This window comes from Anolis carolinensis, chromosome 4 (genome assembly GCF_035594765.1).
Source record: "Anolis carolinensis isolate JA03-04 chromosome 4, rAnoCar3.1.pri, whole genome shotgun sequence".
Classification (NCBI taxonomy): Eukaryota; Metazoa; Chordata; class Lepidosauria; order Squamata; family Dactyloidae; genus Anolis; species Anolis carolinensis.
Window position 1 is genome coordinate 97,964,290 of NC_085844.1, and position 12,987 is coordinate 97,977,276.

At 41.2% G+C, this 12,987-nt stretch overlaps 1 protein-coding gene across 1 annotated transcript in view; it reads left to right on the forward strand.

The window, feature by feature from the left end:
* Positions 1–1,442: 1,442 nt before the first annotated feature.
* ankrd33b (ankyrin repeat domain 33B) overlaps positions 1,443–12,987 on the forward strand; it is a 76,919-nt gene continuing 65,374 nt past the window's right edge. The window contains exon 1 of the mRNA XM_003219818.4: positions 1,443–4,664. Coding sequence (XP_003219866.2) covers positions 4,182–4,664 — 483 coding nt within the window. The 5' untranslated portion in view covers positions 1,443–4,181. The remainder of the gene's footprint in view (positions 4,665–12,987) is intronic.

The window sequence follows — 12,987 nt, forward strand, 5'->3', positions numbered from 1 at the left end:
CAAGGTAGCGGAAATGGTCAACATTTTCTAATATTACACCGTTAAGCTGTATTCCTGGCTTTGCAGAGGGATTAGCTGGTGCCTGTTGGAAGAGCACTTTGGTTTTCTCGATGTTCAGTGAGAGGCCGAGCTTCTCGTATGCTTCTGCGAAGGTGTTTAGAGTGGCTTGTAGGTCTTCTTCTGAATGCGCACAGACTACGTTGTCATCAGCATATTCGAGTTCTATAACAGATGTTGTGGTGACCTTGGTTTTGACTTTCAGTCTGCTGAGGTTAAATAGCTTGCCATCGGTCCGATAGATGATTTCCACTCCGGTGGGAAGCTTCCCATCAACAAGGTGAAGTATAGTGATGAAGATGGAAAATAAGGTGGGGGCAATAACACATCCCTGCTTGACACCTGATTCCACCTTAAATGGGTCACTTTGGGAGCTGTTGCTGTCCAAGACAGCAAATTCGTAAATACAGTAATTGCAACATAACATTACTGCGTATTGAACTACTTGTTCTGTCAAATTTGTTGTATAACATGATGTTTTGGTGCTTAATATGTAAAATCATAACCTAATTTGATCTTTAATAGGCTTCTTCTTAAGCTCTCCTTATTATCCAACATATTCGCTTATCCAATGTTCTGCCGGCCAGTTTATGTTGGATAAGTGAGACTCTACTGTATTTTGAAATCCTTGTTGTGAAAACAACAAGATGAGAAAGCTTCAGTGGAGACACCTTTTCCCCATGATAATAACTTGAATTTCCCATCCTAGGAGACCACCGGCCTATGCAAAATCCAGGTGTTTCAAAAGCCTCAATCCAACACACTCCTAGCCCCAAGCGTTTCTGACCAAGGGATATTTACTCAACCTGTACACAAAATGCCGACAGGTCGTGCAGGTCCTTTTGTACTTCTTTGCCACTCCTGGCGACTCGATTGCTTCTCAAGTGTTAAGTCCTGGGAAGTTTCTCCACGAAAGGTGTAATATATGCTATCACTTGTCCTTGCTTGCTTACTTATATTGGCCAAACAAGCAGAGAGATCAAGCTCAGAATCATTGAACACAAGAGTAAGATCAGGAAACACTCCATGGACTCTATCCTATATAAGCATTTTGTGGACCTGAACCATAGCCCTGAATCTTTTCAAGTACAGATTTTAGAGGTGGTTACTCCACCCAGAGACATGGATTTCCAAACTAAACTCTTACAATGGGAATCCTTCTGGATCTTTAACCTGCAAACAGAACATCCAAAAGGGCTAAATAACACCAATTCATATGTATGTTTTTTGTAACAGAGTAGGCTTTACCCCTAGGTAAAAAATTATGGAACCAATAATGATCATCACCTGACCAATGGATTAGCTACATTAATAATGGTTTGAGCCAGTTCTATCCTATACTCGCCACAGAATAAAACTCCTTGCAGAGTACATGGTTTAATAAAGATAAACTGTGAGTATCATAGCCTTTTTTGGGTTCACAGATTTTATATTCTTCTATATATGTTCTATTATTCATGTCATAATGTAATACTACCTTTAGCCACTATCTATGTCCCCTTAGGATCCACCTATTCAGAAAACTGATGGTGAATTTCTCACCTCAAAAGTTGAAACTTTGTTGATTATTGAAGTAAGTAGAGTGCCTGAATATACTTTTTTGTAAACTTTTTCGCAAACTTTCTGTACAATTTTTTTTGATTGCATGTATATATTTATGATATGTATTATTTGTAGACCCAACCGCCTGACGAAGACTCCTGTGAGTCGAAACCGGTTGCAGGTTTGAGTCAAGTTATATGAGAACTGGAGTCTACTCATACGTAACAGAGAACAGGACATTTACTTACATGAAAAACTTGGCTTTATACTTCAAGAGAAGAACCGCTGGTTTCTACTTCTATGCGATTGGAACAGTCATGTTTTTTGGATATAGGTTATTGTAATATATACATTGAGTTTATTTGGTTATTTTCATATTACCACAAGCAGTGGATTTTGGTCTCCACAGTTTTAGGGGAACCTATTGTTCTTTTAAGTTTCTCCAAAGCCATGGCTCTGGAAAGCGTCTGATAAGTAACAAAGGACTGCCAAAGGGCTGCCCTGGAGGAAGAATGTCCCGAAAGGAGAGAGATGGTGCAAAAGGCCAAGCCCCGGAGCTGAAGACGCCTCATTTTCCTGTCCTCACTGCCTCCTGGAAGCCCATCCCTTTTGTGAAGCGGTCCCTAATGTCAACAGGCTCAATCTTCGGCTTGATCGGATTAGGAGCCGCTGCCAAGAGTCCTGGGGACGGGGCGGGCGCTTGGGTGCCTTCCCTCGAAGCTGCTTCGGGGCTTTAAGCTGTCCTTTTGCTCCCTCCCTCCCTCTTTCCTTGCCTTGCTGCATCGCTTTAGCTGGGAAAAAGCCCACGATCGCCTTCCTTCCAACGCAAACGCGGCAGGGAGTCTTCCCCTCTCATCTTCCCATCCGGGATGAAAGCAACGCCTCGTCGCCCCAAACGCTTGGAGTCGCCTCGCTCAGATTTCTTTCCTGCTCCGAAGATTTCAGTCGAGACAACAGCATCTTGGAAGCGCCTTTTGCCAGTCAGGTGTATTTGGATGGATAGAGAAAGTGGCTGAGATCTAGAGAAGAGTTCTGAGAGCCTGTATTAGGATACATTCCCTCTGCACAATGAAGAAGGTGCTTTTCCCTTAACTTTTTTTGCTGGACTTTTTTGTGCTTTGTCCCTGGAGGAAAGTGGTTTCTATGTCTTCTGCTTCTTTTTCCTTTCAAGATCCGCAAGTTGGGAGTTTTAAGTGCTTTTAAAGGTATCCTCTCCCAGGGTTGCTGTGAGTTTCCCAACCTTTGTGGCTATGTTCCAGAAGCATTCTCTCCTGTCGTTTCGCCCACATCTATGGCAGGCATCCTCAGAGGTTGTGAGGTCTGTTGGAAAACTATGCAGGTGAAGTTTATATATCTGTGGAAGGTCCAGGGTGGGAGAAAGGGCTCATGTCTGCTGGAATGTTGCAATTAATCACTTTGATTAGCATTGAAAAGCCTTGCAGCTTCAAGGCCTGGCTGATTCCTGCCTGGGGGAATCCTTTGTTGGAAGGTGTTCGCTGGCCCTGATTGTTTCCTATCTGGAATTCCCCTGTTTTCTGAGTGTTGCTCTAGAATCATAGAATAGTAGAGTTGGAAGAGACCTCATGGGCCATCCTGTCCAACCCCCTGCCAAGAAGCTTTATTTACTGTTCTGATTTTAAAGGTTTTTTTTTAATACTGGTAGCCAGATTTAGTTCGTTTTCATGGTTTCCTCCCTTCTGTTGAAGTTGCCCACATACTTAATGGATTTCAGTGGCTTCTCTGTGTATCCTCTCTCTCTTTTCCTCTGCTAGAGGACACTGGTTTAGTCGTGTCATCCTAAAGTCCTCCAAGCTGGGTTTGGCTAGGTGTTGAGGGACCCTTCTGAGAAGGGAGGTTTCTTTTCCTCTGCCTTCATGGCTCTGGTTTGAGACTTATGGGCTGAAGAGACAAGTTGAAGCCTTTTGCCTTGGACGTCCACGCCAGGCTGGGCTTCTGCTGCTGTTTTTCTCCTTTTTCTCCCTGCTTTTGTCTCTCCCTGAAAGTCTTCCGCTCCTTTCTGGATGGGAGGCCATTTTGCCCCTTGAATTGACAGGTTGTTGATGTTGGTTGACGTATTTTTATGTTTTTACTCTGCTGTTTTTAATTATTTTAATTAGATTGTTTGTGTGGTATTATAGCTTGTAATCTTTGTTTATGCTGGGCTTGGTCCCCATGTAAGTTGCCCTGAGTCCCTTCTGGGAGATGGTGGCGGGATATAAAACTAAAGTTATCATTATCATTATCATTATCATTATTCCCCTCACTTTGGGCAGGAAAAGTATTCACTTTGGCAGAGACAGTGCTGGATTTACCATTGTGCTTAGGTGTGCTTAAGCACAAGGCCCATTGACCTAGCTGACGATGGATTTTGGTTATGTGCAATTTTAAATTTGAAGGTGTTCTGTTTCGGAGGGAGCGATTCCAGACATTATGATAGAGTTGATAGTCTATAGGAGTGTGCCACAAAGCAGGAAGTGTAGGCCGACCAGGCTGAGCTTCAAGGCTCAAGGAAGGGGCCTCATAACTTAAACAGCAGAGAGCCTGGTTTGTCCAAAATCTGGCACTAGGGAGGCGAGGTGGCGATGGTACTTCTCTCCGGAGATGGGAAGGCAGCCGGGGAAGGACGGAGCCCCTCCACGAAGCACCTCCAGCCCCCACCCTTCGACCACGGGGGGCCCTCGGGAGTCGAGGCCCAAGCGGAGCCCCTCGGAGGAGGCCATGCTGTTGTTGTTGTGTCTGTCTCACAAGGGGAGGGGGCACCTGGCGAGGAGGAGGTGGAGAACTATGAGGAGGACTATGAAGACTTGGCAGACTTCTCAGATTTGCTGGAAACACGGAGCCTGGCCTCGGAGGACTCCTTCTACCCACCGCGGGATGGGGAAGAAGACGAGGTGGAGGAGAGAGAGGAGATCTGGTCTCTTGGTGAGTCGGAGGGGTCACCCAGCCCTGAGCCACCACCCTCCTTTTTCCGCACCTGCTGCACCAACAATGCTGCCGCCCTCAAGACCCTCATCCGACAGGGGCCCGATGAGGAACATGTCCGGGAGACCGACCGCAATAAGCGGGTGAGCCTTGAAGGAGGGAAGGAGGGAGGGAGGGAGGGACAGGGCTTCATGGACTCTCCCTCTCTGCGTCCCCAAGCCGTCCCTCTACCAGAGCCGGCCCTAGGTATTTTTCAAGTGTAGGCGAACAGAATTTTGGCGCCCCCCCCCCAACCAATCACTGAAAAATAAAAGCATTGGATAAGCGAAAATGTTGGATAATAAGGAGGGATTAAGGAAAATCCTATTAAACATCAAATTACATTAAGATTTTACAAATTAAGCACCAAAACATTATGTTTTACAAGAAATCAACAGAAAAAGCAGTCTCAACTGCGCCCCCGTATGTTTTGCGCCCAAAGTGACTGCTTAATTCGCCTCATTGTTGGACCGGCTCTGCCCTCTACTTTACCCACCCGGGATTCATGGCACTCACTACTTAACCTTCAGCAAAGTTACTCTACTCCCCCAAACATTGTTTTTGTTTTTGGTTTCTCATGCCTTGTTTTTCTTCCTTTGCTGTTTGTCCTTTCAGTTGACTCATTAAGATTGACTCTCTATTTCAGGAAGTCCTTTGATAAAGTTCCCCATGACATTATCACAAAGAAGCTAACAAAATATGGGTCGAGTAATGCTATTGTTAGGTGGGAAATAGTTGACTGGCTGAACTCTGAGATCGGCCGGGGAGGCCCTCCTCTTAGTCCCACCTCTGTCTCAAATATGGTTGGTGGGCATGAGGGAGAGGGCCTTCTCGGTGGTGTCCCCTCGGCTCTGGAACGCCCTCCCCTGGAAGATTAGGCAAGACCCCACACTGTCCTTTTTCATATGAACCTGAAGACCTGGCTGTTCAAACAATTTTTTGAAAACGCCTAGGCCCCAGTTGACCAGTGGAATTTTTATGGAGCCTTGTACTCCATCCCATGCCCTTGTCCCATGGTCATAGATTTGCACTTATCCCTTGCCCTAGTGTTACAGCCTGGCTACATTTACCACAGCTAATTGTTATTGGATTGATGAATGCCATTTTAACCTGAGTTTTAAGTAGTGGTTTAAATGCTTATTTGTTTAATTTGTATTTTTATTTTAGATATACTTCTTGTTTTATGTTTTTAGGTACTTTGTGCCAGGTGCAAGCCACCCCGAGTCTCTTTGTGAAGATGGTGGCGGGATACAAGAATAATAATTATTATTATTATTATTAACCCAAAGTGTGCTAACCAGTAAATAACTCCTCTTCATCCTGAAGAGGGGCACCATAGTGGGGAGTTCTGTCCTGGGGTCAGTGCTATTCCACATTGTTATCCAAGACTTAATGGTGGAATAGAAAACATGCTTTTCATGTTTTCAGATGACACCAAATTGGAAGGGATAACTATTGCCCAGAGGACAGGACCAAAATGACATCAAGATATTAGAGAGCTAGAACAAAACTAACAAAATGATTTCAAACAGGGAGTTGGAACTTTGTCAATAAAAATGAAACGTACAGATATAGCATGGGCGACACTTGACTTGAAAACAGTCCATGAGAAAGGGATCTACCAGTCTTAGTAGAAAAAGCTGAATATGAGTCATCAGTGTGATGTGGCAGTTTAAAAAGCCAATGCAATACTAGGCTGCATCAAAAGGAGCACAGCATACAGATCGAAGACAGTCACAGTCACAGTCTATTCTGCTTTGGTCAGACCTCACCTGGAACCCTGTGTCCCAATTTGGGTGTCACAATTCAAGAAAGATATAGATAAGCTGAAACGAGTCCCAAGGAGGGCAACTAAAATGGTCAAAGGTTTGGAAACCAAGCCATAAGAGGGTTGGCTGAGGGAGTTAGCTAAGTTTAGTTTGGATGGAAGAAGGCTGAGAGGGGTCATGATAGGCATGTTTAAATATGTGAAAAGATGTCACATTGAGGTCAAGCTTGTTTACTGCTGCTCTAGAGCAATGGGTTCAAACTGCAGGGAAAAAGATTCCGCCTAAACATTAGAAAGAATTTCCTTATGGTAAGAGTTGTTTGCCAGTGAAAAATGCTGCTTTGCTGGGTGGTGGAGTCTTCTTTAAAGGTTTTTAAACAGAGACTGGATGGCTGTCTGTTGGGAGTGTTTTGATTGTGTGTTCCTGCATGTTTAATCGTGACATGATACCGAGTTCTGAGAGTTTAAAAGGAATTTTTTTTAAAGGTAAAGGTATAAAAAAGATTAAGGAAATGAAAGATTAAATATCCCAGGTACTGTTCGCAAGGGCATAAGTATACAGAACCTTCTTAAGAAACTTTACAGTTGGATTAATCAAGTGTTGAATAACCTCCAGCAATGCCATTCTGCTATCACAGTTCTATAACATTAGATATCCTGAGGCCTATGCCATCCTGGGAGCAGAAATGTGCAATAAAAATCAAACAGACTTGGACTAGTTCCTCCAACTCTTGATCTTCTGAGAAAATGAAAACTTCACTTTGCTCACTAACACACTAGGATTGTCTGGATTCATAATACAGTAAAATCTCACTTATCCAAGCCTCGCTTATCCAAGCCTCTGGATAATCCAAGCCATTTTTGTCGTCAATGTTTTAATATATCGTGATATTTTGGTGCTAAATTCGTAAATACAGTAATTACAACATAACATTACTGCGTATTGAACTAATTTTTCTGTCAAATTTGTTGTATAACATGAAGTTTTGGTGCTTAATTTGTAAAATCATAACCTAATTTGATGTTTAATAGGTTTTTCCTTAATCCCTCCTTATTATCCAAGATATTTGCTTATCCAAGCTTCTGCCGGCCCGTTTAGCTTGGATAAGTGAGACTCTACTGTAGTTTATCTTGAGGTCTTAGAGCATTGTTCTAAGGCAGTGCATGACACGTCAGTTGTGTGTTTGTGTGTGTGCACCAATAGAGAGAGAAGGGAGGGACAAAGTATATACCCTGTTTCTCTGAAAATAAGACATCCCCGAAAATTAAGACCTAGTAGAAGTTTTGCTGAATTGCTAAATATAAGGCCTCCCCCGAAAGTAAGACCTAGCAACGTTTTTGTTTGGAAGCATGCCCAGCGCCTGCCAAACAGAACACCAGAGCATGCAGGATTGGTAAATGTACATACTAGTTGTACATGGAAATAATGGTAGTAACAAGAAATTCTTGATAGGATTCAGAGTTTGTCTGGTTATGTTGGTTTGTGATGACAACTACTGTACAGTATATAATAAATGTTCTTTTTTGTTCAACAATACATGCGAATTCTTCTTCATGGAAAAATAAGACATCCCCTGAAAATAAGACCTAGCACATCTTTGGGAGCAAAAATTAATATAAGACACTGTCTTATTTTCGGGGAAACACAGTATGTGCATGTATCTGTATGAGGGTTTGTTTGTTTGCATGTATGTATGCATGTACAGTGTTCCCTCACTGCTTTGCAGTTCACTTTTCGTGGATTCGCTGTTTCACGGTTTTTCTATAAACTCTAAAAGACTATTCATAAAAAATACATTTTACAGCCTAAGGAAGGGACGAAGGAGAAGCCAAAGGGAGAGAAAAGGAGCCCAAATGGCAACAGGAGGAGGAGGCGATTTATCAACACACGATTGGTTGATAAAGACTTAAAAAGGTGTATAACTACTAAATAATGTATAAATATTAAAATAAATATAGCGGCCCTACTTTCACTTATGGAGGGTAGTCCTGGAACCTAACCCCAGCGATAAGTGAGGGAACATTGTATGTGTATGTTTAATATTCTAAAGAGCATTACATGCAGTAACAAAGTTTTAGAAGCTTGTTTTTGTGGGACAGGTAAAGTTCAGTCTTTTCCATATAGCCTGCTCTCAGAATTTGTTGTTGTTGTGTGCCTTCAAGTTGTTTCCAGCTTATAGCAACCCTTGTCACGGGGTTTTCTCAGCAAGATTTGCTTAGAAGAGGCTTGTCGTTGTTTTCCTCTGAAGCTGAGAGGGCATCCAAGGTCACATATGGCTTTCCAAGACTGACCAGGGATTTGAGCCCCATTCTTCCCAAATTCTAGGGCTCATCTATATTGTAGAATTAATGCAGGTTGATATTACTTTAATTGCCATGGTTCAGTACTGTGGAATCATGGGTGTTGTCGTTGGATGAGACACCACCACTATTTAGTAGAGAAGGCTAAGACTTTGTAAAACTATAACTCCCATGATCCCATAGCATTTAACCATGACACCTAAAAGGTATCAAACTGCTTTAATTTGACAGTGTAGATCAGTGGTTCTCAACCCTCCTAATGCCACAATACAATTCCTCATTTTGTGGTGACCCCCAACCATAAAATTGTTTTTGTTGCTACTTCATAACTGTCATTTTGCTACTGTTATGAATTGTAATGTAAATATCTGATACGCAGGATGTATTTTCATTCACTGGACCAAATTTGGCACAAATACCTGATGCACCCAAAATTGAATACTGGTGGGGTTGGGGGGGGGGATAATTCTGTCATTTGGGAGTTGTAGTTGCTGGGATTTATAGTTCACTTACACTCAAAGAACATTCTGAACTCCACCAACGATAGAACTGAACTAAACTTGGCACGCAGAACTCGCACGATGGACAGAAAATACTGGAAGGGTTTGGTGGGTATTGACCTTGAGTTTTGGAGTTGTAGTTCACCTACATCCAGAGAGCACTGTGGACTCCAAACAATGATGGATCTGGACCAAACTTGGCACAAATACTCAATATGCCCAAATTTGAACATTGGTGGAATTTGGGGAAAATAGACCTTGACATTTGGGAGTTGTAGTTGCAGGGATTTATAGTTCAACTACAATCAAAGAGCCCCTTGAACCCTACCAATGATTGAATTTGGCCAAACTTCCCACACAGAACCCCCATGACCAACAGAAAATTACTGGTTTTTGGCAACCCCTCTGAACCCCCCTTGCGACTCCCCCAGGGGTCCTGACCCCCAGGTTGAGAAGCACTGGTGTAGATGGACCCCTAGCCGAACATTCAAATCACTGCTCCATGCTAGCTCCTGACTCTCACACATGGCATTTATACTTCTTTCCTTTTTTGACAGATCTTTTATTTTCATTACATTTCTGCAGTTTGCTAAATAGCATAATAAGAAACAATTAAGAATCATAACAAGCATCACACTGTCTGTAGTTGCACATCTGGGGACAAATTAGTAAATATATCAATTTTCCGTCAAGTGCAATGAGAAAAAAGATTCAATTTCTCATGTTTGTTTTGTTTGTTTTGTTTCTTATTGTACCTCTATTGTGCTTTATGCCACAAGAACTAAAGCAGCATTATAATTTTAGTAGGTAACAATATAAGCATTTCTCTCAGTCTGTATATATTCTCATAAATATTTCTAAACACTGTGGGAAGAGCTAAAAATTGTTCGGGCATATTCCACATTGTAGATGAACCTTTGAGGCATTCCAGAATATCTGTTTATGTAGTATACAATACCTTCTGTTTAATTACACCAAAGGGCCAATATTCTATGTAATTGAAAAGCTGAAATCTGTCCAGGATGAAATAATTAATCTCGAGAAATGCACAATTTATGTCAGTCAAGTCCTACAAAAACCATTAGGATTTATATGTGCAATATTTGGCCTTTAAATTTCAAATTGTAACAAGATTACAATACATTTCTTGGCGTGAATAAATCCAGGTTTTTTTTTACAAAGATAGTTGGTAGATTACACTGAAATTGGTGTTCAAATAATTAACACAATATTCCATTTAAAAAACTTCTGTTAAAAATCTCATCAATATAAAATGCACAATTAAGTACTTAATAGCCTGGTGCTATAAATCTGCATTAGCAAATTGTGTTTTATGACACAAGAGCTAAAGCAGCATTATAATCATAGTGGATAGCAATCTCAGCATTCCTCTCAGAAAAACTATAATGATCTGTGTTTAAAAAGAAATACTCTTATGGTTACTTGGGCCTTTTCTTTCAGTCTGCTCTGGGTCTGAAAGGGATGAGTTTTTAAAATTCAAACTCTGCCCTTATTTTAAGTTGGGAATAAAGGGTATCTATGCCAAGTTTGATCCAGGTCCATCAAGCCACGTAGGAGTCTTTGTGATACAAACCAACATACATACTTCGACTTTTGTATATATAGAGATGTGCTTTCTCTCTCCCTCCCACCACACAATAACATGTTTTTTCCTCATGTTATAAGGACTACATAAGAATTCCCAGGAGTGTTGATTGCTTTCACCTTTGATTTCTCCAAAAAAATAGATGGACATTGTTTTTAGACTTTTACCAACAGATCATGACTACCCAGCACACTAATTAGCAACAGTTAAGGTCATTATGTGGGTATGAGGTATTATGAATAGCAGCATTTACAGCTATATTTTTTTACCTACGAAGAGAATTTCTGTTTTGCCTATTGGCCTTTGTCTGTTGTCTTAGAAAATTCTTTGCTTGTTAGTCTGAAGTCTCATTAAATCCAAGATATGTGCACACCACGATCACCTTCCAAAATAATGTGTTACTTACATAACATATTTTGCAGCACAGCCAACAAGATCAGATAATTTTATGTTCAGAGCTGTCTGGACTATTTTCCTCCTTGTAATGGCTGTGATGGTTAAAGAGAAATATTTCTGTGTAGACATGAGACAGATGCACATTGCTTGATCTTGAATATCTGGGAAACATCCTGAGAAATAATGATACAAGGAGATAAAGAAAACCCACGATGTTGAAAAAACAGTGAATGTTTGCTATTCTAACTGCTTGTGTAGGTACTGGGCAAAATACACACAGAGAAAAATATATCTTAAAGTGAAAAGTTATATATCAATGTTTAAGAGTTCTTAACACACAGTTCTGCACACAGATCTGAGATAAAGCATTGATAATATCAAAGCTTCAGACAAATGTTAACCGAGAGAGAAGAAAAAGATGGCATGTCATGATCACAAAGGACACGTTAAAATATCTCAGAAATCAGTCAACCACCCTGCAAAATGTTTTTAGGAATATTTACACACAAATAGAGTTTTTTTTCTTTGTATGTATCTGCTCATTTATAGTCATATTTATGTGCAATCTGGTGCCTTTAGGGTAGTTTCTTAATTTTTTTGTTCTTACAAAATCTGAAAGTTTAGTAAACACTGGTTTCCTTTTCTTGTGCTTTTTAAAATCGTGTCAGAAGTGAATTGGTTCACTTCTAGTGTGAGAGAATTGGCCGTCTATAAAGATGTTGCCCAGAGGATGCCTGGATGTGTTTCCATCCTGCTGGGAGGCTTCTCTCATGTCCCCGCATGGGAAGCTAGGGTTGAAAGACGGGAGCTCACTCCAGCTTGCGGATTCGAACTGCCAACCTTCAGGTTAGCAGTTCAGCCAGCACAAGGGTTTAATCCATTGCACCACCACAGCCCCTTTCTTATGCAGAGGAAGTGGTAAACCAGAAACCTAGCATTCATATGATTAAAGCTTGTTAATTCAAGATATGACCATATAGTCCTTTGCAGGAGAATTCCCTCACTTTGTCATTTCCATGTTTTGTTACAACCTGGAATGGAAGTAGAATTGAAACTGGTGGATGTGCAAAATAGTCATATTGTGGCAGAAAGCGAAATAACCAAATATGGCTCTTGTTGGTTCCATAAGCACATATCCTCTTGTGCCAATACTTAGTAAAATATATTTGACAGCAATGATAGACACCATTTTTCCTGGGTAAGTTTTGAACAGTTTTGTGCATTTGGATCTTTTGATTTATGCCCATTTTTCTTTCCAAAATTGCTTGAAATCTATCAGATTGGCAAACACCCACTTACATGTCTTCCCTGCAGATTTTAATCATTGATTTGGCTCTTCTAACACCTCCAAGATAATGTTTTCCAACCACTCAAGTGTTATTTTTTCTCTATATTTAGGATTACTGTCCTAAGAGACAGTGAAGATCTATCCCTGTCCTAGGTCTCTTGAAGTCTGATAATTAGTTTCCCTCTAGTTTTGCTCCATCGATCATGACTTCAGTCCTGACCACTTTTCTAGAACTTGCTGAGAAGAATACAATAGGATGCTACTGCTGCCTTGCTTCAGTTTCAGGGTGGTCTTTAGATAATTTGAGAGAAATTCATAAAATCTGTAGAAATGTTAATCTAACAGTACAATGCATACTCAGTGCTGTAGTTGTTTTAATCTTTGACTAGGACTCCAGGAGACCAGGTTTCACATTACTGGCCAGCCTTGGAATTCCACTCGGCTACAGTGAATGACCACCTTGTCACACTTACAACCCCCTCCCCAATTTTACAGGCAGCCACCATAAATTTACTGGGGGTCACTGCTGCCATCAGACAACTTCCAGTTGTCCCCTCCCCCTCTGTCT